Source organism: Dromaius novaehollandiae, chromosome 15 (assembly GCF_036370855.1).
Source record: "Dromaius novaehollandiae isolate bDroNov1 chromosome 15, bDroNov1.hap1, whole genome shotgun sequence".
Lineage (NCBI taxonomy): Eukaryota > Metazoa > Chordata > Aves > Casuariiformes > Dromaiidae > Dromaius > Dromaius novaehollandiae.
Window position 1 is genome coordinate 20,999,718 of NC_088112.1, and position 21,577 is coordinate 21,021,294.

At 41.7% G+C, this 21,577-nt stretch overlaps 1 protein-coding gene across 9 annotated transcripts in view; it reads right to left on the reverse strand.

The window, feature by feature from the left end:
* The window catches only part of RAPGEF6 (Rap guanine nucleotide exchange factor 6), a 136,934-nt gene that overhangs the window by 50,025 nt on the left and 65,332 nt on the right, over positions 1 to 21,577 (reverse strand). For 8 of the 9 annotated variants that reach the window (XM_064521149.1, XM_064521143.1, XM_064521144.1 and 5 more), the window contains one exon: positions 2,295 to 2,426. In XM_064521149.1, the coding sequence (XP_064377219.1) occupies positions 2,295 to 2,426 (132 nt within the window). Of the gene's footprint in view, positions 1 to 2,294; positions 2,427 to 18,237; positions 18,356 to 21,577 lie in introns of those variants that run through there. The other variant, XM_026118217.2, reaches the window with a different exon arrangement.

The window sequence follows — 21,577 nt, forward strand, 5'->3', positions numbered from 1 at the left end:
CACATACTGCTGCACCAACACATCACCACCTTTGAAGGTCTCCCATGAGACCACCAGCACTTAACCGGCCTCGGGCACCACTCTGGCTGCCGCAGTGTCGGCACAGCTCCGGGGGCCGGGACCCCCCCAGGATGCCGAGCAGGGGGGGCTGGTGTCACCGCCAAGCAGGTTCCTACCTTAAAGTCCTCCCACCGCACGGTTAATAGAAGTCCGCACTCATTTTTACGCTAATAAATTATTAATTCCTCTAAGTATACAAAACACATTGCACCACTGTTTATAGGGCCACTCAGTTGTTTAATACGCTACTCCATTATTCCTCCTATTAACGTAATTCTTATTTAACAGCTATGCTTTTTTGGCATTTTCTGAAGAGTAGGCACATAACATTCCAAATATGCTAATTAACTACAGAGGATAGAGCATTCACTTATTACTGCAATGATATTTTCTTTATCCACACTAGATTTTAAGCACTTTGTCCACTTAGAACAACCTCTCCAAACCACAGCAAAAGACGGTCACAGAGAACCGTCCATCAGCTCCCATATAGGAGATGTGAAGGAACAGTACCCAGGCTAGTTCTGGTGGTTCTGATTCATTATTTTCTGAGTCAACAAAACTATTCAAAAAAAAAAAATCACGATACCGCAGAGTCTCCCAACACTGCCGCTCAGAAATCGGAGCGCTCAGGGAGCGTTTTAAAAGGACTCTCGCGGGGATGCAAGTTATTCCAGGCCTCTCCAGCAGCAAACAAATCTAAAGAATCAAGACCTACGCTGGCATAATACCATACATTAAACTGGACAAAAAAGCATACAGACGGTTAACATGCTAAAAGCTTTTTGTTTTTGATGCTTTATCTTTAAAACTGAATAGCAATACTTTGCTGTAAATAAGAAGCATCGCTAACCTCTGTTTCTGATACAGAAGTGGTACCCAGACAGTACACAAAGAAAGGGAACAGGTGTCTAAAATCCGGTCACACCTACATGATACTAAACAGTTGCTATATATTCAATATCAGAGCCAAATCCCAATTTAAAAGTGGAAAAGCAGCATAAATACTGATCAAACCAAGCCCAAGACGAGCACCTTTCTCAACCAGAAAGAGCACAACCACAGGACTCGCCCTGCACAGGCGGGTTTTGTTCCTTTACAGATGACCGAGGCTCAGAAAATCAGGAATCTGTATGCTTAGTAAGCTGACCCTGGATTTTACTCAACTTCTATTCACAAGAAGCAACACTAGAATCTCTATAGTCAGTCACTGCAGAAAGTGCACTTATTACCCTGCTTTTGTTTTCAGAACAGAGCATTTTATCAAGAATAAAAGCAAACAATCAAGCAATGTATTTGACTGAAAAGTGAGAATTTCATGGACTTTGTTCCATCTCAGAAGGAAAGCTCCCTTCCCTGCGCAGAGAGATGTGAAGAGCGAACATGCACATCTCCCTGAAAACAGCTTTACAAGTTTGTTTCACTTCTTTCTAGCTCCGGAGGTGTTAAATCAGCCAAGCAACACTGAGACATATGCAGAAGCGTCAAGGAGACAGTCTTGGTTAAACAGCCACCGTTTTTATTTAGAATGTTTAAAATCAATTTTCTTGCTTCCAGCCAAAATTTAATGGAAACAAGATATTCTCGATATTATCAGGACTAGGGAAAAAAAAACACAAGTTGCAAAGCAAAAATAAGTCTTCACTGTGCGCAGTATGGCAGTGAATAAACTAGAAATAAATTCTTTCCATATGCAAGTCTGACGCTGAACGGCATAGAGATTTGCTAGGCATACATTTATTTTACTGTATGCTGTATCGTATTCCACTCATTTGTCATGAGAATGTATTTTTCATCAATACAAATGACAATTTATCAGCACGTAGTAAGACTATAAGGAAGCGAAACACTAACACTAATCTTAACCTCCAATCCTTTCATCACTACATTCTGGTCACTCCCACCTAACCCACTACTAAAGAAATCTGTGGTAAAGAAGAAAAAAAAAAAAAGTACCAGTTGCCATCAGAAGAACACACAAGTACCATTACAGAAACAGCTTTAAGGGTTCTGAGCAAAAGCATACAAACTTCAACAGAACTCCGGCAGACAGCAGCAAAACACAGGCTTATGAAGGGGAGGTTTGACCTTGCTTTTCCCGATAAACGCCCGGCACTACAGCAACGCAGAATGTCACCCATAGCAATGAGGAACAGCAAAACGCGTTTTCCAACTGGGAGGGAAAAAAAAAAAAGAAAAAGAAAAAAAAAGGAAAGAAATAAACGCAGTTTTACCTGATAAATATCCGAGAGGCTGCTGCTCCCCGAATCACTGGCGATGCTGCACCCGGACTGGCTCGAAGGGACGTGAGTCACCTGAGGGTGAGGATTGTCTGTAAGATGCATCTTGGTAAGATCAGCTGGAAGCTGTAAATAAAACAGATTTGGGGAAAGGGAGGAAAAAGAAATGTTATGTATAAATCCAATTTGAAGACACAGTTTTATGAATAACTTCTGTTACACATTGGAATACCCACCTACAACTTGAGGTATATTTTGAGGAAACATCAATTTAGATGAAGCTTGCCCAAACACATTTCATAATATGACAGACAGAAAAGTATGCATCTTTAGTACGCATCTAAAACAGAGGTCGAGGCTCTTTACAGCCAAATGGCGCACACCACCACTATTAAGAGTGCATAAAATGGCAAATACACGATGGCAGCCAAATAGCTCCTGACCTGGAAAAATGTTAGTTCCAACAAGAAATAGGATTGATTTCTACAAATAAAAATTCATGCCTTGAATTGAAGAATAGTCTTAAGAAAACATCAACCCAAACCAAAATGTAGTGTAATTTAAACAAAAGCTTTTAATTGCCTTTAAGAAAGTGAGTACACAGGAGGAATGTTACATATTTCTGGTATGCACCATAGTACTTCTATTTTCTATAGCTATCCATAAGTGAGCACGTGTATACAAATTAATAAATAAGTTTTAGTGTATGACTGAAGCTCACAAACATGTCCCTTTTAACAAAAAAGTAAAAGTCAGTAGTATGCTTTTGAAGAATCAGCGCCGCAGGGAATACAAGAAAATAACTGGGCCTCTAATCCAGCTGTTCGTTTATTTTCTGCCATGCATTTTTCCAGTATTGTTTAAATTTACACTCAATTGCATGGAAAAGACATTTTATTATTTTACATAGTTTTCCTTTCAGAAGCGTTGTAACACAGGAGAAAAAAAATCCCAAGTCACTATGACAGCACCAAGTTATGATCAAAACGAGAAGAAGGTTTGTTCTTCTGCAAAACAAGCAAAACTCCATACAAAAGTGTCAACCACTAGATAAAGTATCCAATCCTTCGAATTAAAAGATAGCATTGTACAAATGTTATTACTCCAACATCAACTTTGTAAATATTGACTTAGGAGAAATGGAAAGCAGACCTTGGAATCGCCCTTTTGATGCCCATTTTTCAGAGAGCACACAAACACTAGATACTTGTTCACCTATTTTCTGAAGTCGTAAGTGGTGCTACTGGTGCCTCCCGCCCCCAAATAAGGTTGAGAGCAACCTCCAACACATTAAACATAATTTTGATTTCCAAAGTTGTTACGAAGAGCAGGGGTGATGCCGTGACACCCGTAGCACCCACTCGAACACGACCAGCCCACGGGCACTAAAGCAAAGACAACTACTTCCAAAGTAACTACGAGAAACAAAAGACTCCACACCTACGTCTTCATATGAGAATAGCGACATTATTCCAGTTTTATATATGCTTTACTTACAAAATAATAAAGTATAAAATACCTGACCTGTAAATGAATATCTTTCTATTCACATGTATTTGGAAAAGCAGATTGTTTTTAATTCGAAAAGAAAAATAAAAGATTGCAAAAGTTTTCTGAAACTCCCATAAGCCCCGCGCAAACAATAGATAAAAAACAGTGAACTTGCTCCAAATGGAAAGGAAACACTGCACTGAAGACTATGTTTAGACACCAAAAAGTTTTGCAGCCTGAAAGATCTATTTTCAGTCTTTGAGAACAGCAAGAAGGTCGAATCGCTCAGCTGACAAGATGCAGCACGCTGGCCAGAAGGTCCGCCGGTCGCCTGCCAGCACGTGAGACGGGAGCTGACGTACGCCGTGACACGACCTCTTACAGCAACCAAGAGTCGAGAAAGCGGAGCAGGAAAGGAGAGGTTGAGTTTTATTATAGAGCACTAGACAGTCACTTTTCATATCCAAATGAATACTACTTGCAGTGCATTTTTGTGCACCATATACAGAAAAATACCATCAAAATTCAATTTACTGCTTCTCACGGGCACACGGGATAAAGCCCTGCATGGACCGTGGGCAGCCACGTGCTCCCCAGGCAGGGTGAAATCCCGTAGTGACCTGGTAACTGTGAGCAAATATCAGACAAGGCTGCTGACGGCCACTGATACACCAGAGCTTAGCAAAACAGGAAAAAAAACTCAAAAACCACAGAAGCATTAGTAAATCATGGAACAAATCAGCCAGCTAAACAGGAGCGTGCTACTGCAGCAAGCTCCTCCAAGCGTCTCCATCTCCATAGTCCTCCTATTCCAACACCTTGCCCAGAATCCAGCTTCAGCCACGTCTCCCTCCATGCATGCAGAGGTCTCGCACGGACTGCGGCCATAGCTAGATGCTGGGAAGTCTCACCGAGATCCACAGTGGTTCAGAGGCTTCCAGAGAGGCTCCAACGGCTCCGGGTACAGAGCGGGCAGGACCAAGGGGAGCGCCGGTGCCCCGGGGCCTTTGCAGCCTCGGCCCCGCACTGCACCTGCCCCGGGACCCTTGCGGCCCCGCACTGTCCTGGGGGGACGCACACTTCCCCGGGGACCACCTTCCCAAAAGAGCCTTTCCAACAAAGCCGTTACCGCATTACAACAGGGGCACTCCTCCGGCCAGCATCCACATTAATCTCCACTGCTCACAAAGCACACGGGCATTCGCAATGTTCATGCTGCACTTCGCTGTATGTCATTGAAAAAGACATTTAATGCAGGTTATATGCAAGGAAAGAGTGCAATCTCGCTCTAAATTTGAGAGAGATATAAGCTTTATTTGAGACAAGTGACCTTTAAAGTGCTGCTTGCCACTCTACCCAATCTCCCCCAATAAATCACGGCTTCCGTCTCCTGCGTGTCATTTTTATTACCCAAACTGATTGCTCCTGCCTTCAGAGCTCACTAAGCAGCAACCCACGGACATGGGGTTTTGTAACAACACGAAAGGGGAAGCAGGAATGACTTGCTGGATGTGGTAATGAAGCTGCTGAAAGTGCTTTAAAATTGTCCAAGCTACTGGTGAAAAATATTAACTCATTATCCAGCCAGGATTTTTTGTGAAGAAACTTAGAAACACATCAGTATCTTGAAAAGTGATACATTAAGGAACCAAGTTCAAAATAGTAACGTTCACCTACATGTCCACACCGCAAGCTTTTAGAAGCAGATGTAAATAACTGCATCATGTCCCGATGAGCTGCGTGCCCCAGCAGCCAGATAGGAAAACCCTGAATATCCATGAAATTCTGATAAGGAGTCACAAAAAAATGGACTATTTATATGTCACTTTAAACAATGATACTGTTTTTCAGAACAAGTTACAATCTGGAATAAAAATACGAATGCATCTGACTTCCCAGAACACCCAGTCCTTAATTTGCCAGTACGCACGTTATTGTTCCTGACCTTTTCTAACGGATATTTAACACAACCCCCCCCTACAAAAATGCCATATTGTGGTTCAGAGTTGTATGCAAAAGGAAGAAAATACAAGTTACAGTCTACCCAGCCACCTACTTCTGCCCTCCCACAGGGCTGGGAAAACACAGTCAGCGATTGCTCTCTGCAAAAACCGCGTCGACGCTGCGACTTGCAATACCTTTTTAAAAATCCCTTCTGTGAGCTGGGGAGAGAAGGCAAGGAGGAACACCGCATCGCAGAAGCCTGTCCTAATGGTAATGTCACTGTGCTTTGCCACGCGAGCCCCGAAGTGACAGCAGCCTGGACTTCTCTCCGCTAAGCATATGCACGTGAGCTTCCCGGAGCCGGCGCACATGGTGCTCGGAGCCGCGGAGCCGCAGGGCAGCCCCTGCGCGGGGACCCTGGCCGAGGCCTGCTGCCGGGAGCACGGGCACGGGCGGCTGCAGGGGAAACCACTTCTGAGTAACAGGCAATAAAAACAACACACAAATACTAAACTCTACCCAGAGCCACCTGGAAAACGCCCACAAGCTGGAGACGCCCCATGGTCCCCCAGGAGCCCAGCTTCTGCTAGCAGCTTGACGGAGGCAGCGAGAGCAGCCCCTGCTCCCCAGCGACGGGCAGCGAAACCGGAGGCGCGTGAGAAACCCCGAGAAGCCCCAAACCTGGCCTGTCTCCCACTGCCAAACAGGGTCCCGCGGGCAGGAGGTGGCAGGACCAGCCCGCTCGCAGACACCAGCGGAGGCAGGATGGGCAGAGGGAGCAGGGGAAAGGAGCCCCGCAACCAGGACACATGCAGCAGTGGGACGGTGCAAGAGCAACAAGCCACGGGAGGGAAGCCGCCCTGCTCCCGTTTTCCCTGGACACCTCATGCGGCTTTCACTGCTATTGCCACCAGCAACCTTGATTTCCCCCATTAGAGCAGTGAATCAGCCTAACCCTAACAAAACAAACCACCACAGACCTCCTTCTGCCAGCGAGAGCTTTTATCATCAATAAAAGTGGTTAAAAAGGAAAGAATAACCAAAGAATAGGAGAAAGCGGAGTAATACAGCACAAGCGCTATAAACAGGGCTCTTTAAACACAAGCAATTTATAGTTAACAGCAAATAATTTTGTCAAATTCATACATCCAATATTCTGTTCCAAAATTACTGATTTCCTTATTAACCATTCAAAACATGTTGCATTTCAATTGATTACTTTATTTATTGTAAATAGTCTGAATGAAAAAAAAAAATCAAGGAATGTCATGGAGCAAGTGAGCAGCAGTAATGTGGGATTACTCGTGAAAGTGCAAGGTTTGGTGAGCTGAACTGCTCCCCTGAGCCTATCTACCTTTCACTTTTCGACAAGATACACTTGCCAAGGAGATTTGATTTTTCCCTCCCCCTCTAAACAGGCAATCAGGACATCTTGGTCTAATATAGAATTACAGCTTTCTAAAACTAGTTTGCTAACAAGGGCAGACCAATGACGGGAGGATTTCTCCCAGAGACTGCTGACAAGTTTTTGGGTTCCCAGCCAAAAAACTAATGCGCTAGTGCACCAGATGGGCCCAGAGATGTTCTTCGGGTGCAAACAGAGTCCCCCTGTACTTCACACAACATAGAAACATGCCTACACACCGTGTCCAGACACCAAAAGTTGTCTTTTCCATTCTGTGTAACAGGCATCCACCAACACAGTTTCACTGGCTATGCTTTTACCAAGAGGCATTTGCAATATTATGGGGGTAAAACAAAGCAAAGAGAAGGAGGAGGAAAAAGAAAAAGAGAAGAAAAGAAAATACACACACACACAACTCACTACTACTAAAACTCTTACAAAGTGTTGCTGCTCATCCCCAAATAAAAAAAAAAAACCTTGGATTTATCCTCAAAAATCTAACAGGCACTTACAAATATCTACATCGAGAGAGAGAGCAAGCCAGCGAGGCTGTCAGTCCACAGGAAGGACTAATCTATTCAATAGACTTGGTTTTCTTCAGCTTCGTGATGGCTTTTTGCATAATCAACAACATCGAACATGTTTTTCATGTCATAGCAAAGTGGGTGTTTCTGGTATTACCACTGAAAGAACTAATTTCCATCTCATCGCAAAGTGGAGACATTTCATGGCACTGTGGCATTTGCTGGGTATACAAAGGGAGCCCCTGGTCTAAATTATTCATTTAGCCATATGTGCTCCTCGGTTACAATGCTTAACATAAAGGCAAACATTTGTCATCACTGAAAGAAGAAAAGCCATTAGGAGTACATACATACATGTACATATTCTAAAAATTACTGTATCATTCTAAAAGTATACTTAAAAGGCAAAGACATTCATTAAAAATGTAATGGCAACTCAGGAACACCCTATCTTCACACTGTACCCTTTAATGTCTCTTCCCAGCACAAACTCCTTGACAGAAAGGCTGAATCACATGGAAATGTCCCCAAAAGATACAAGGTCTTCCTATCGTTCTCAGTCCCTTATTAATACCCCTTCACGTGGGTGTGTGTGCAAGACAAACACGCAAGAGCATACATATTTTCATCAAAAATGTTTTTTGGAAGTAATTCTGCTTACAGATTTTACTACAGCAACAAGGCAGCCAGCTACACTAACTATTTTTCATTAAAGATTAGGCACATTTTCACATTTAAAGCATTGCTCTGTGCATCTTTCTGAAAAGTTTATTAAACTTACTTTGGCAAAGTAAAACAATAAGGATAATTCCAACAATTCCAAAAAAATATAAAGAAACAGCAAGTAAAGCACATGTTTGCTTAGTATGTAGCAAAATGTTGCTTCTCTTCTTCTAGTTCAACTTTCGTGAATGGTGAAGAACTGCACTAAAATGAACTGTAACCTAGAAAAAAAAAATACGGTTAAACTGAAGTCCACATAACGATTTAATTTCAGATTTTCCAAAACTAGGGAGTCATCATAATCCTGCCTTGCAAAGAGACAGCAGTAATTAATTCTGACAGAAGTAATACTCCCAAAATTATACTAAGGATTTGATTTCTTCTAAGCGTACTTGGTAGGCAAGAAGTAGCACAGTGCTGCCTCTGCCGACCACCGGCTGCGGTACCTGACCCCACCACGCAGTTACCAGAAACTCTGGGGTTATTCAGGTTTGTGTGTGACTGATGAATATCAGAAGCGAACAAACTGTGTGTGAAAGCGTCCAGTTAGTTTCCTTTTTGGTAAGGAGAATGCAGCACTCATCTCCATCACCACCGCGCAGAGTCACCGCGGCGGCACTTGCCCTCCAGCCACAAGACGCTGTGCAACCTCTGGGACTACACTGACCTTGCAAAAGTAAGAATTGCCACCTCATTTCCAAGCTCTCCAGTTTGATAGATTGGACTGCATCTCTCTCTCATTTGAAAGCATCTAATTTTCTTCAAGACGCCTGGCTTAGTGGGGGGAGGTCTGATAATCAAAGATGCTGGCAAGATATCCAAAACTGTCATGCTATTAAGGACATACATGTCTGAATGGAGACTTCCCAACTAGCATTCATTTTCTAGAGTTAATTAATAATTAAAAGTTATCTAATAATTAATTTAGCTCTGCATTTATATTCATATCTATACCTACGGCTACACACGCTCTACAAGAAGTGATCTGCCGACTTTAAGCGCTATGCTTCGACTCCTGAAGTTAACTGGAGCAGCAATGCCTCCATGCTCAGGCTCCGCAAGCCGCCAGCCGCTCCGCGGGCAGGGCCCAGCGCCCGCAGCAGCGGTCACGGCTCCTGTTAGCCGGGAAGCCACGCACACCACTTGGGAATAAACTTAAAACCTAATTTTGTGCAATAGATTTAAGATCACACGTGCCCGTGTAACGGAGCAGATCATGGGAGCTTTGACAAGATGGCAACCAACCCATTCTTAAGCATGTTAAAAACAGAAAAAATGATTATTAGCCTAAGAAAGAGCTTTTCTTTATGTGCTCCCCAGGAAGATTTTGGATTTCACCCCCAGGAAAGATTACGGCTATATAAAAAAAGCTGTTGTGAAGTTTGTACATAGAGAAAGCAACCATCTAAATCATAAGCAAAGGGCAGAAGCTGTGATGTCCGAGGGCCCGTCCAAGAGCTCTGTCCTTCTGCTGCCTGTTCTGTACAGCAAGAGAAACCGTAAGGATTTCCTCCAGAGCAGAGCGCTCTGCCCTTCTCGTTGCCGTGCTACGTTTTCTTTGACTGACTTCAAATTTCACTGGCTTTTTTTTTTTAATTTATTATTTTCATTAATGGAAAAGCTTCACTTGTAACTTTGCTCCACAAGTTTTGAAAGGAGGGGAGGGAAGGGAATGTTTCCTACTGCAGTTTGGATAACCTTAAAATACCATTGGAAGATAGGAAAAGCATACACAGTATCAATTAGCAAAACAGCCTTGAAAAGAGGGAAGATGGATCTGTAAGTTATCTTTTGCGATGCGTGAGGGAGCCTCGCGCCCGTTGCGTTTCACCCGGGGTAGGTGTCGCGTTTATTAAACCTGGTCAGAAACGTATTGGACCAAAGCACTTATAATCAGAAATAAAGTTACTAAAGGAAACCGCGTGTACAATTTAGCCAGTGTGCAGCATCTTTTCAAAATTCAAGTTAACCGGAAAAAGAAGAACGGACAATAAGGGAGTAAAAGCCTCGCTCTTTGGCCAACATTCCTGGATAGCGAAAATTTGCATCACTTCTCCCTGTGCGAAGGGATGTGGCCAAGGGCTCGGCAGCGGGCACGCCGGCAGCACCGGCCTCGGACACGATTTATTACGTTAATTGTAATTATTAAAAATAATATATATAGTAATACAATAATATATTGTATTTATTATTTAATATTTAGATGTTTATTAGCTGAAGTTTTCCATTAAGAGGTTTTCACCATTTTAAGCCAGAATCCCATTAACATCCCATCTGGAACATCAACTGTGATCGTATCTGGTAACCTCCAAGATTTAGAAAATGCTATCACTCAGCCTCCATCACACTCAGATGTTTTACTGGTACCAGTTTGCCTTTCTCAGCTCACACAAAGTTTAGAGTGTTATGAACAGCCAGTTAAAGGATATTTGCCTTCATTTTTAAAACTGAAGTTAAATAAAGCTGCCAAGCTAAAAAGATCAAACAACTGACTTGAACCATGTGCTTTTAACGTTTGTGTCTCAGCTTCCATCTCTCCTTTCTGGTCATTATATCTGTCCTTCCATCCCTTTGTACCTCCCACCTCCCCAATTCCCTTGATTCAAAGTCTTTCACACATTTGCCATTAGAGTGGTGGTAGCTCCCCGCTGCTCTCCCGCAGCCTCTCGCTCTGGCTCCTGCCAGCTTTGCAACCAGCGCTGGTTCACTTTGCCTCCAACTTGAGCAAACTCTGAACGCCAGCATTTTATTGCCAGTTATTTTGATGGTCTTATTATATCCTTGATATTCCATCTTCAGTCTGTTTATTTTCACACCTAATGTCTGCAAGAGAGCTAACTAATTTCCTTAGCTAGTTCTATTTTTTTCTTTCTACAACCTACCAAAAAAAGAACAGTGGTGTTTACTCTCCTACATATGCACTCAGTCTCTTACCAAGCAAATTTTTCTGTTTTCCACTTTTTGTTCTCATCCCATTCGTTCCATATAAGACAAAAAACCCAAAGCTCTTTTCTTGGCATCAGTAAGTCAAGTATTCTACTCCTCTCATATATCCTGCCATGTGAAACCATAACTGAAGTTCTCCAAAGTTATTTTCCAGTATTTTCATTAGCATTTTCTTTTTTTTTTCCTTTTTCTTTTAAGAAAATTAAGGTTTTACATAAGTTAGCCCTGGTTAATGTTCACCTTTTACATACAAGCCACAATTCTGCCCCAGTTTAGAAATGTGCACATTTAAAATACACTTAAGAGTTGGGTTAATGGGAGAGGAGAAAGTTGCTCAGCTGAGATGCACAGACAGGGCACTTCTTTATCCACGCCGACGCACGAGGAGCCCAGCTGAGTAACACGTGCTGACATCAGTCACCAACCAACCGCATGCAAACAAAAACATTTCGTCCTTCAGGAACACAGATGTTCTTGGCACAAAAGAAAATTTCTTCCCCTTTTTAAACAGCAGCATTTTTTTTTGTTTTCTTTTTGTGTTTTTTTTTTTTTTTTTTTTTTTTTTTGACTCCGTGAAGATAAAAAGCCCCACATTAAATTCCCAGTGCATGTAGCCTTCTTACTAACTGAGAGCAGCCACGCAGGTGAATTCAGCTCAGGGAATAACATCAGTCAAGTGATGGATCAAATATTTGCCTAAGAGGTTCAGATACAATTCGGTAATCAGCAATAGCAAGACGCAAAGAAAAACAGTACCAGTCCAGCCACACAAGCTTCAGATAACTGCCCAGTTAACGTACCAAAGATGTGTTTGCTGATGGTGCCTTTCGATTTCAAAGCCTGTTTCAGCTCACTGGCTGCAGCACACGCTCATTCCAAGCACGGCGGGGCCGGGAGGCGTGCACCTCCGAGGAGCCGAGCCAGCGCCACCCACCCCGGCTCGCAGCACCCTCAAGGGTATCCTCGTAGCCTTCCGACAAGGCTTATATTTAAAAATATATATATATTGACTTTTTTTTTTCCAACACAGAAATCAAAAGACAGAAACAGCTAAAAAAAACAAAACAAAATTTAAAATCTGTAAAGGCTGTTCTATGCCCCCAGTAGTCAAGAGCTTTTTGGTCTTCATGGCTCATAAAATGTGTAGCATATAAAATCCTCAGAAGTATTATGTTTCCTTAGTTACAATAAGGTGACATAAGGACAGAATTTCAAACTAGCTTCTGGTGTTGGCTTAAACCACATACGTAATGCAATTTTAACTTGGTTTTCATATGTCTAAATTATAGATTACTGCTGTGCTTTAACTCACGATAGTGCTGAGCATCTGACACAAATATCTCAGCTTTGGAGAAGGCAAGACTTCAGCTGTGAAAATTCACCTTCAGTATGAAAAAAAGCTATCTGCATCAATGAAAACTCAATTACACCGAGAAACTCTGACATGAAAGCATAACTTCCATTTTTATATGGAGGCAACCATCAACTAATACACACAGCTTCTCTGGTCTATTCAGAATAAAACAAACAAAAAAGACAAAAGTTGTATTTTGTTATTATCAAAACATAACAGAAATGTTCAAAAAGACTTATTTTCAATGCCAGGTTTCAAATCTTTCTGGCTGCTCTCACCACTGAAAACCAGCACATTACAAGGCTAACACAACCCTTGTCTGAGCAGTTACAGCAGAAGACCTGTGGCCAAGGTGGTCAATGCTTGGAGCTTTACATGGAAACCCAGTTTTACAAATGATTAGAAATCCGACAGCCAAGGAGGAGACTGCAGTTGTGATGTTTGGGGAGCTCTCCTCCTGATCGCAAAACTTCAGGGCACATTAAACTCCAAATTCACGTTTTTTTAAAGTTTCATTTTCGCTGAATGATTTATAAACCCTTATACACACCGATTGGTAAAATACTGTGGTGATGATAGTCACTCTTCACACATCCTCAGGCTGCTACAACTTCACTCCTCTGTAATAACACGCAAGTGACAATCAGCTACAGGGATGCACGTCCCCAGCTACGAACTTTCACGTACTGTAATGCGAATATCTTGATTCTTCAAGGACAGATTGCCTTCAGCACATCACATCTCCATTAGGGACCTACTCCCCAGCATAATGAGGCTCTCAGACCATGCATATGCAAAAAACAAAGGAAGTACAAATCCTACATCTACCTTTTCTTTCTGTATTCATAAAAAAAAATGCATGCATGTAAGCAAGAGGAGGAAAACAGGATGGTCCTGAACTAGCACATAGCTCTAAGCAGAATTATAGGAAAGTAGGTTTAAAATAAAGTCTAGGAGGGAGGAAAAAAAAGAAAATATAGATGTTTATTTGCATATCAAGAGCTAGTTTCCGATAAAGAGTATTCAGGAAAAGGCTTTTTCCTATTGAAAAGTAGTGAGATTTGTAGTTGCATTTAACCTCAGCTTATTGTAAGCTGGAGCACAAGGATGATTCAAGCTTTCTAGAGTAAATGGGCACACAGCTGATATTAAGCTCTTTATATCTTAATAAACTATTGAGCAAAAAGTGCATGAAGAAAAGTTTTATAGTAAGTATCATACAAGTTGTTTTAAAAAACAAAGTTAAATGCTAATGAAGTGTAACAGAAATCAGCACACAGCAGTCCAAGCACTTGAAGGTCACTCTCAGACTGCTTAGAGATCAAAGAGTATTGAGCAGCTAAGAGGCTGTGCTTCTATAAATCAATTAAAATAGAGAAACAGGGCAATTCTCCTATTGCAGAGGATGGAGGGAGAAAAAGATCAGAAAATATAAAAGAAGGAAATCCCCTAAATGTTCTGAAGTGCTGGCTGAAACTCCAAAGACTCAGCAGAGTGCTAAGACATGCCAAAGGAAAGCTACAGGAGCGAAGAGAATCATTAGGAATTGTGGTAGAGGAGCCCGCAGGGCAAACGCTTGCTGTGTCTGCCCATCCACACAAGAACTCGTGTGCTCAGGTGATGGGCATCCACAGCTCCTATCAGCTTTTCCTTATGCCAGGGCTGCTCAGCACTTCTGGAAGTTGGACTGGAAGTTGTAGACCCACACAGACACCCCCCTCCCTGACGTTGGGGGCAAGAGGTGAGGCCAAGAGGAACAGAGACACACTCAAAAGAGACCGAAGTAAATAAATTGAAGGGTCAGCTACTCTATTTGCGCTGAAAACATTAAAAATTCATACCACCAGGGCTACCTTCCATGTAACTAACCAAGTGCATTAGCTGAGACAAGGATGACATCGAATCAAATCAAGGACTTGCTATCCGAGCTCTGTTTTCCTTTTGATGAGCTGAAAATAATCTGTAATTGCATGAAGGTTTCAACTCAAGATCTCAGAGATCGAATTTACAGCCTTTGGAATAGGTAGATGATGATGTACTTATTTTGCTGACGAATAACTAAGACACAGAAGTTAAGTGAACTTGCATCAGGTCCCTGTGAGACAACAGCAGAAATAGGAATGGGACCAAAAAGTGACTCCAAGTCTTCCACTCCAAACACAAGACAAATTTCTCTACACAGCAACTAGATCTTGTTGTTAACCTTAGTATTATTATATTTTTATTTAAATAACAAAGAGGGAAAAGAACACAGAAGGCTATAAAAAGGAGAAAAAGAAATTATCTAATTTACAAGTTTAGTATGCATCTGAATCTTAAATGAAACTTTTCCTTCATGACCAAACATTTTAGAAGTTTGGCTGTTAAGTCCAAAACCTTTACTTTCTATAAAAAGTGTATTATCTCAAGAAGCATCCCTTTTAAAATATCCTCTATAGATACATTACCCATTTAGTTGTGGAGGAGATCTCCCCAAGATCCATACAACAGTCTCCTAACTTCCTTCCTATTTCTCCTAGGAACTCTCCTGTGTCCTAATTCCTACAAAGTCACCGTGGTTTGGCAGCTGGTACTGCTTTGATCACTCATTACCAGACCCTCACTGCTTATCACATCCACCACGTTTGCTTAAGGATGCCTGCGTCTGTTTATTTTATCTTCTACAGCCCATCATTCTAGAAAGCATACAGTCCCCAGGGCAGCGACCATTTCAAATGTACTTCTGATGACGGGTTCTCATGCTTTATTGGTACTTCTAGACACAACAGATGCAAACAACAGGCACCATCATCCTGCACAGAAGCCAATGATCTCTGCTGGATACCCTTCCAAGTATCAGCACAGGCCTGAGAAATACTGGTGACATCTACAAGAACTTCCATGAAGAGCTGAACGGCTCATATCTTCAGGTGAATGGCAGATAGACGCACAATGCTCAAAGTTTTCTCTCTCATTTTATTCTCCTTTGAGCAGCTCTTTATGCAGTAAAATAGTTTGCACCAATTATTTTACAGATGTCTACTCCATCCCTTTTACTTTCAGAAATCAAAAGCAACGGACTCGCTGGGAGATGAGGCGTACGTGCAAATGCCAACCCAGGCAGACATCCCTCATACTCCCAGGGCCTCCTCCAGGAGGCAATTCAGAGCTCCTAAAGCTGCCTTCTCCTGTGGGTCACTAGAAAACCATAAAAATTAATCTCCTTAGGTTAAGGTTAACCTTTAGAAATGTTCTCCTTCATGTATCTTCATGAAAGCTTACCTTTCTGATTAGTCATACAAAATATGACTTCATTTTTCTCCAATTAAATAGATGTAACACTACACTGTCACATTCAGCACAACTATAATTACAATTGAGTCAGCAGTCCATTTACAGACGTACCTACACCTTACTTTAAAAACAACTAATAAAAAGAACTGTAGATATCTATATAAATCTAAGAAATTTTTAAATTTAATCACTGAGAAAGTTAATGAAAAATCAGATGTTCACTACTCAACGGCAAGAAATGGTTCTGGTTTCAAAACAGTATTATTAAATACTTGACTTTTTCAAGTTAAAAGGTAAAAATTTGTACATTTAAAATTTGGAAGTCAGCTAGCCTGCTATAATATGTATTGTTGTAACACCTGTAGTCTAACTGTGATGGGGGGTTGCAGGAAGGGGCTGTAGGCTAAAGGCAAACACCTTTTAGCTGTGGACTGGAATGCAAAAGCAGTTAGAAAGGTGGCATCATAAAAAAAAATGAAAACAAGAAAAACCTTTCCCCCTTCCTCCCCAGCCTTTTACACTATTTCTTTTTGGACCAGTAAATGAGTAAATAAAGGCTCAACCGCAACAGCCCTCTGGGCTCCATCCGCAGGGCTGATACAGGGCACCAGCAGCCCTTCTGTCTTCTTTCTGAACCCTTATTCAACCACAAGGGTTTTTTCCCCCCGCGGTTTCTCACCTCGGTCCAAATTCTACTGAAAGACTAATCTCAGTTGAAGTACAAAATGTGACTAAGCATTCCCATTTTTAAGCAGTATCGTGTGTTCAGACCTTCTTAATGTGGGTGATGCAGGTCAGCCAAGCTTAAGTAACTGGATCCTTCCATATCTAATGACTGCAAACTAGGAAGGGAGGAAAGCAAAGGAGGATACATGTACCCAGAGACAAGGATGGTGATACCAACAGGCCAAAATCTGCCAGTGTGAGCAGATTAGGTTAGGAACCCTAATTACCTACGCCAGCACATGAAGCTGATCCATCTCTCAAAGGTAACGGGTACCTGCAGCTCCTAAAGCTTGAACCCATGACAGGGGTGCTCAGCACCCCTGAAAGTGCCAAAGTTGGGCCACAAGTACACACGTATTTATGTGCTCACATCACAGGTGACATATGGAAACCCTAAACCCCAGCATTTCTCTCCCCTACCCCCCATTTTAAACACAAGGATCTTTCATTTTTACTTTGTCAGATGGAAAAACAAACGGAAAACCATGATGCACATTAGCACTGTCTACAACTCTCTGTTTCTCTCTCCTGCTCCTCCATGCTCCAATGTCACCGGGATTCTGAACCTTGGGGACACAAGTCAAGAGCAATTGCTTGCTCCAAAGTCACTGCCATATCTCAGGCTTTCAATGGCACACAGATTTCCCTGGCCGCCTTCAAACACTGGGTGCTTCACCAGGCAAGAAAGTTCATAACCCTTATCCTAGCCTGTATGAGCTTGTGCATTGCAAATACAAAATTGTAATAAATAATAATAAATATATATGCCTGGCCTCAGGTTTATAGGGCAATTCCTGTGTCTAGGATGATTACTTCCATCGTACAGGCAGTCACATTAATAAAACACCAGTAACTCAAGTAATTTTCTGAAAGAGCATGCCAAATTATAAGAGCCTGACAAATAGTATGTATATATATATATATAATTTTTTAACTTTAAAGGCTTTTATCTCAGTAGGTTAGTTTGCTCGAATGTTCTAGATTTCATTACCTCCTTTAAAAGGAGCACCCTTGCCTCCCCAGTTTCACACAAATACTGCATCCTCCAAACACAAAATAATTTACGCCATTTAAAGTTGCAATTGCAATTACATAGTTCAGCTAAATAATTAACCAGTTCCACAATTCTGCACAAAGGAAATAAGCAGCAGAGCTTAAGATACCTTGAAAATTAAGAACATCAGTAGGTTCGTACAACAGTATTTTCAAGTTAGCAATATGTACAAGCAGTCATAAAAATGTTAAATAATATTTGCTTTCTATATTTATAGGCTAAAAAGGAAGCTTTACAGATTTCATAAGCAAGTGAGCTTTTTTTTTTTTTAAATACTTCCTGTTAATTTGTAGGCTATCAGTATATAAAACAATTTCAAGATTTCAACATCTCCCTTTCCTGTTCAGAAATTATTCCACAAGAATAGTCTATGCACTGTCAGGAGTCCAGCATTTCATCCAAACAGCATTTAGGGCTTTTGAGAAGCAAACATCTAAATAGCAGCACGGTTGTCAATACATTTCAGAGAAATGCATTACAGACAAAATCTTACTTACTTTGGAGGCCCACGGTTGCAGACAGTTGGCATAACATCGAACAAGAAAAGCCATTTCTTAGGCTGGGAAGAAAAGTTTCCTTTCTCAATTAAAAGCCACAGAAGAAAAATATTCAGTAAAATCCTTTCTGAATTCTCTTTAAAAATCATAAATCAAAGCAGCAAACGTACATGTATGCAACTTCTCTGGCTTGATTTTCACACTGAATTCGATTATAGCTTCTACTATATCTGATTAGTTTTCAGTGTTGCAGTGAGTTAGCAGCAGCAGCAATTCCTATAGAAATGTTCCAGTTTTAACAAGCACATGAATTCAAAGCCGAATGTCTCCTAGCTTTTCAAATACAAATATCCATAGGTTCCCCCAGGCAAGAGGCATGTACCTGAAAAGTGCTGCTAAAATCAAATCAATTCTGAAACATATCAGAATTACAGGTTAAAGCAACAGTACATTAAAAAGGTGAGATATGAATTCTTCCAATTCCTTTTTTCTCTTCACTAAAATGCAGTTAAGAGTGGCTTATCTTCAGGTCCACTTTTCAGAAACTTCACATTCATATTGTAGATCAAATTCTGCAAAGGTTCTTCAGCATATTAAGCAATTCAGGAATCCCACACCCAGGATATTAAAGTTTCTTCTTTATACTCTTGTCCATCATAACTGCAAAAATTGAATTACTGTCCAGATTGTAGCTCCAGGATATATGCTCTAACAGGTTTGCACTATGGAATGTATTAAAATCCTCTGCAATACAAACCCTTTTCTCTTTTGCCCTCCTCCTCTTTTTATGCAGTTTACAACTCTGCAGTGTTGCTTAGTATTCTAATGCATCAGTCAGATACCACGGTTAATCCACGCCTAGCTTTCCCAATTAAAACATTTCTGTAATGCACAACAAAACAGCACGTCCATGGCTACAGCAAGACTGACTGCTGGAGTCCTAATTCCTACTATCTTTGCTTGCTTCTCAGCAGCTCCCTCAGGAGAAGCTCCCATCGATTGGATGCTCCGCAGCAAGATGAAATATCTAATAAGGAGGAAAGAGAGTGGGAGGGGAACTGAGCTAAAAGGATGACATCACCTGTATAGAAAGCCTTTAGAAACTGCATTAGATCAATTGGCTACTGTATCTGCAGATGCAGCCAACAGAGCATCTTTATTGACCTAATATAAACACACATATCAGTACAGCAACTGCTCAGCAAAACACCCCTCTTCTGCATTATATTTTGTATCATTTTATGATCTACTAATGCATATACTGTAGCTCTGAATGTTTCTCTTTTCTGAATCATTTTTTAAAAAATGAAGCTCATATATATCTATTAACACTTTTAACAGTATTTAGGCGAGTCATTTCTCATCTTTCTATTCAAATTTAGAAGTAAGGAAAGGCAAAATATACATCTGCAAACACTCACACGCTTGTACATAAATACATCAATAATCAATTCACGATAAAATAATTTCTGCATTTATATATGTATGTGATACAAGAATCATCCTCTGCACTCATTAGGAGATTTTTGCCTAGAATAAAATAAATTTCTTACTGAAAAGTGATGTTTCAGAACCACTAAAAATAATAAGAATGATAAGCATGTTGAAAGTTGTTTTATTTTCTTCCCCAATCAAGACTGATTCTGTTTATAACCAAAATTGCCTTAATTCTGCAGTAGTCATCTCAGTACACTAATTTCTTTCTGCAACTAAAAACTGAAATATTTGTCAGCAGCTCGGTATCTTGGATGGCAGCCCAGGCTGCTGGAGAGCTGCTCCGAGGAAGCACCTACGAGAACCCACACCTTTGCGCTGGGACTGCTGGGACGCTTCCCGTTCCTAGAAGGCAGATGACTCCTGCTAAGGTGCAAGGGAGAAAGCAGGGAGGAGAAAGGGAGAAGAACGGGAGAGGGAGCAGAAGGGTCCTCCCTCTGCTAAAGCCATTATTTAGCACTCCGGGTTATTTGACTTCATCGGCAAGAAGGGGCACTCATCGTTTCCGTTTTGCTCTCTTTGGAAAGAATTTTCCTTTCCACGTCTCGTTATTCCCAGTTTTCATCAGACTTGAGGTTAGTCCTCCTACGCTGGACTACGACTTGAAGGCCATACCTTCCGCAGAGGAGAAGCGCTTCAGAGAGGAGCCTGGTGGCAGCGAGGGCCCAAATCCCTCCCTTGCTCTCGCTGTCCTCGAACTCTGAAGCGGGCTCTTGGAGGCATCCAAGGAAAGCTCTTCTCCATCCACTGTGCCAGCGGGCCCATGGAAGAAGACTCTTGCATCTTAGAAGCCAAGTTAATCTAATCTCCATCACCAGGATACGTCCCCCCAACTCAAACCAAACGCTTCTTTTTGTAGACATCTAGAAGTAGTCTTCTTCCACGTAGCATAACCCATGGTCTGACTGGAGTCTGACCTTAAGTAAGGGGAAAAAAAATTCCCGCACCACCTTCCAAAACTGTCTTAGCGGTCGGCATAGATACCTGAGTTTACTTAACTGCTGCATGACAGGGGAAATAACAATTTTATGAAGCTTGGTTGCATCTGTTATTAATTCATGTTTAAAGATAAGAGGAAAAATTAAATTTCATTCCTGCGCTTACAGCACTTACGCAGACCTAAAGTCTATTTGATTTTTAAATGCTGAATTTTAAATAATTACTTCAGTTTTTAAAAATGTATTATACTTAGACTACATAAATACCACTTTCGTTTACTGTTCTTTCAATATGATCCAATAGGCTGAACGTCAGCTTCACCTTCCATGCAACTGCATTACAGCGTTCCAGGTGAAATGCTTCTGAGGAAAATTTTGTGCATTAAATGTCAAATATAAAGCCAAACACAGAATTCAGTAGTAACTAGTGTCCAGCTACTTTTAGGGGGTGTTACCTGTTTTATTATAGTTATCACCATCACAATTTAAATCAAAAAAAAAAAAAAAAAAAGAAAAAAAAGAAAAAAAGAAGAAAGCAACCCCCCACACAGCTAAAGGAAGCCTCTCCCCGCCTGCACGCACGCCGATAGCACACCGGGCAGATCGGCATCGCCCGGCTGCATTTCAGAACCGCTGCATTGTGCATGAAACCCGACCCACTCCGGCTTTTGGCGTGGATGCCGTATTTTCCAACTCCTGTAAACACCGGCTCAATAATGGGAACAAAATTCTATTTCCTCCGAGTTTTGCCTTTAAGTGAGGATGACATCATCCCTTCCGCCGCCCGCCAATGGGGCCGCGGCTGCCGCGCTTCCCGGGGGCCGGGGGCACACCGGCCCTGCACAGCCCCGCACACCGCCCGACCGGGGAAACCTGACCCAATTCCCCCCCCCCCCCCCCCAAAATCC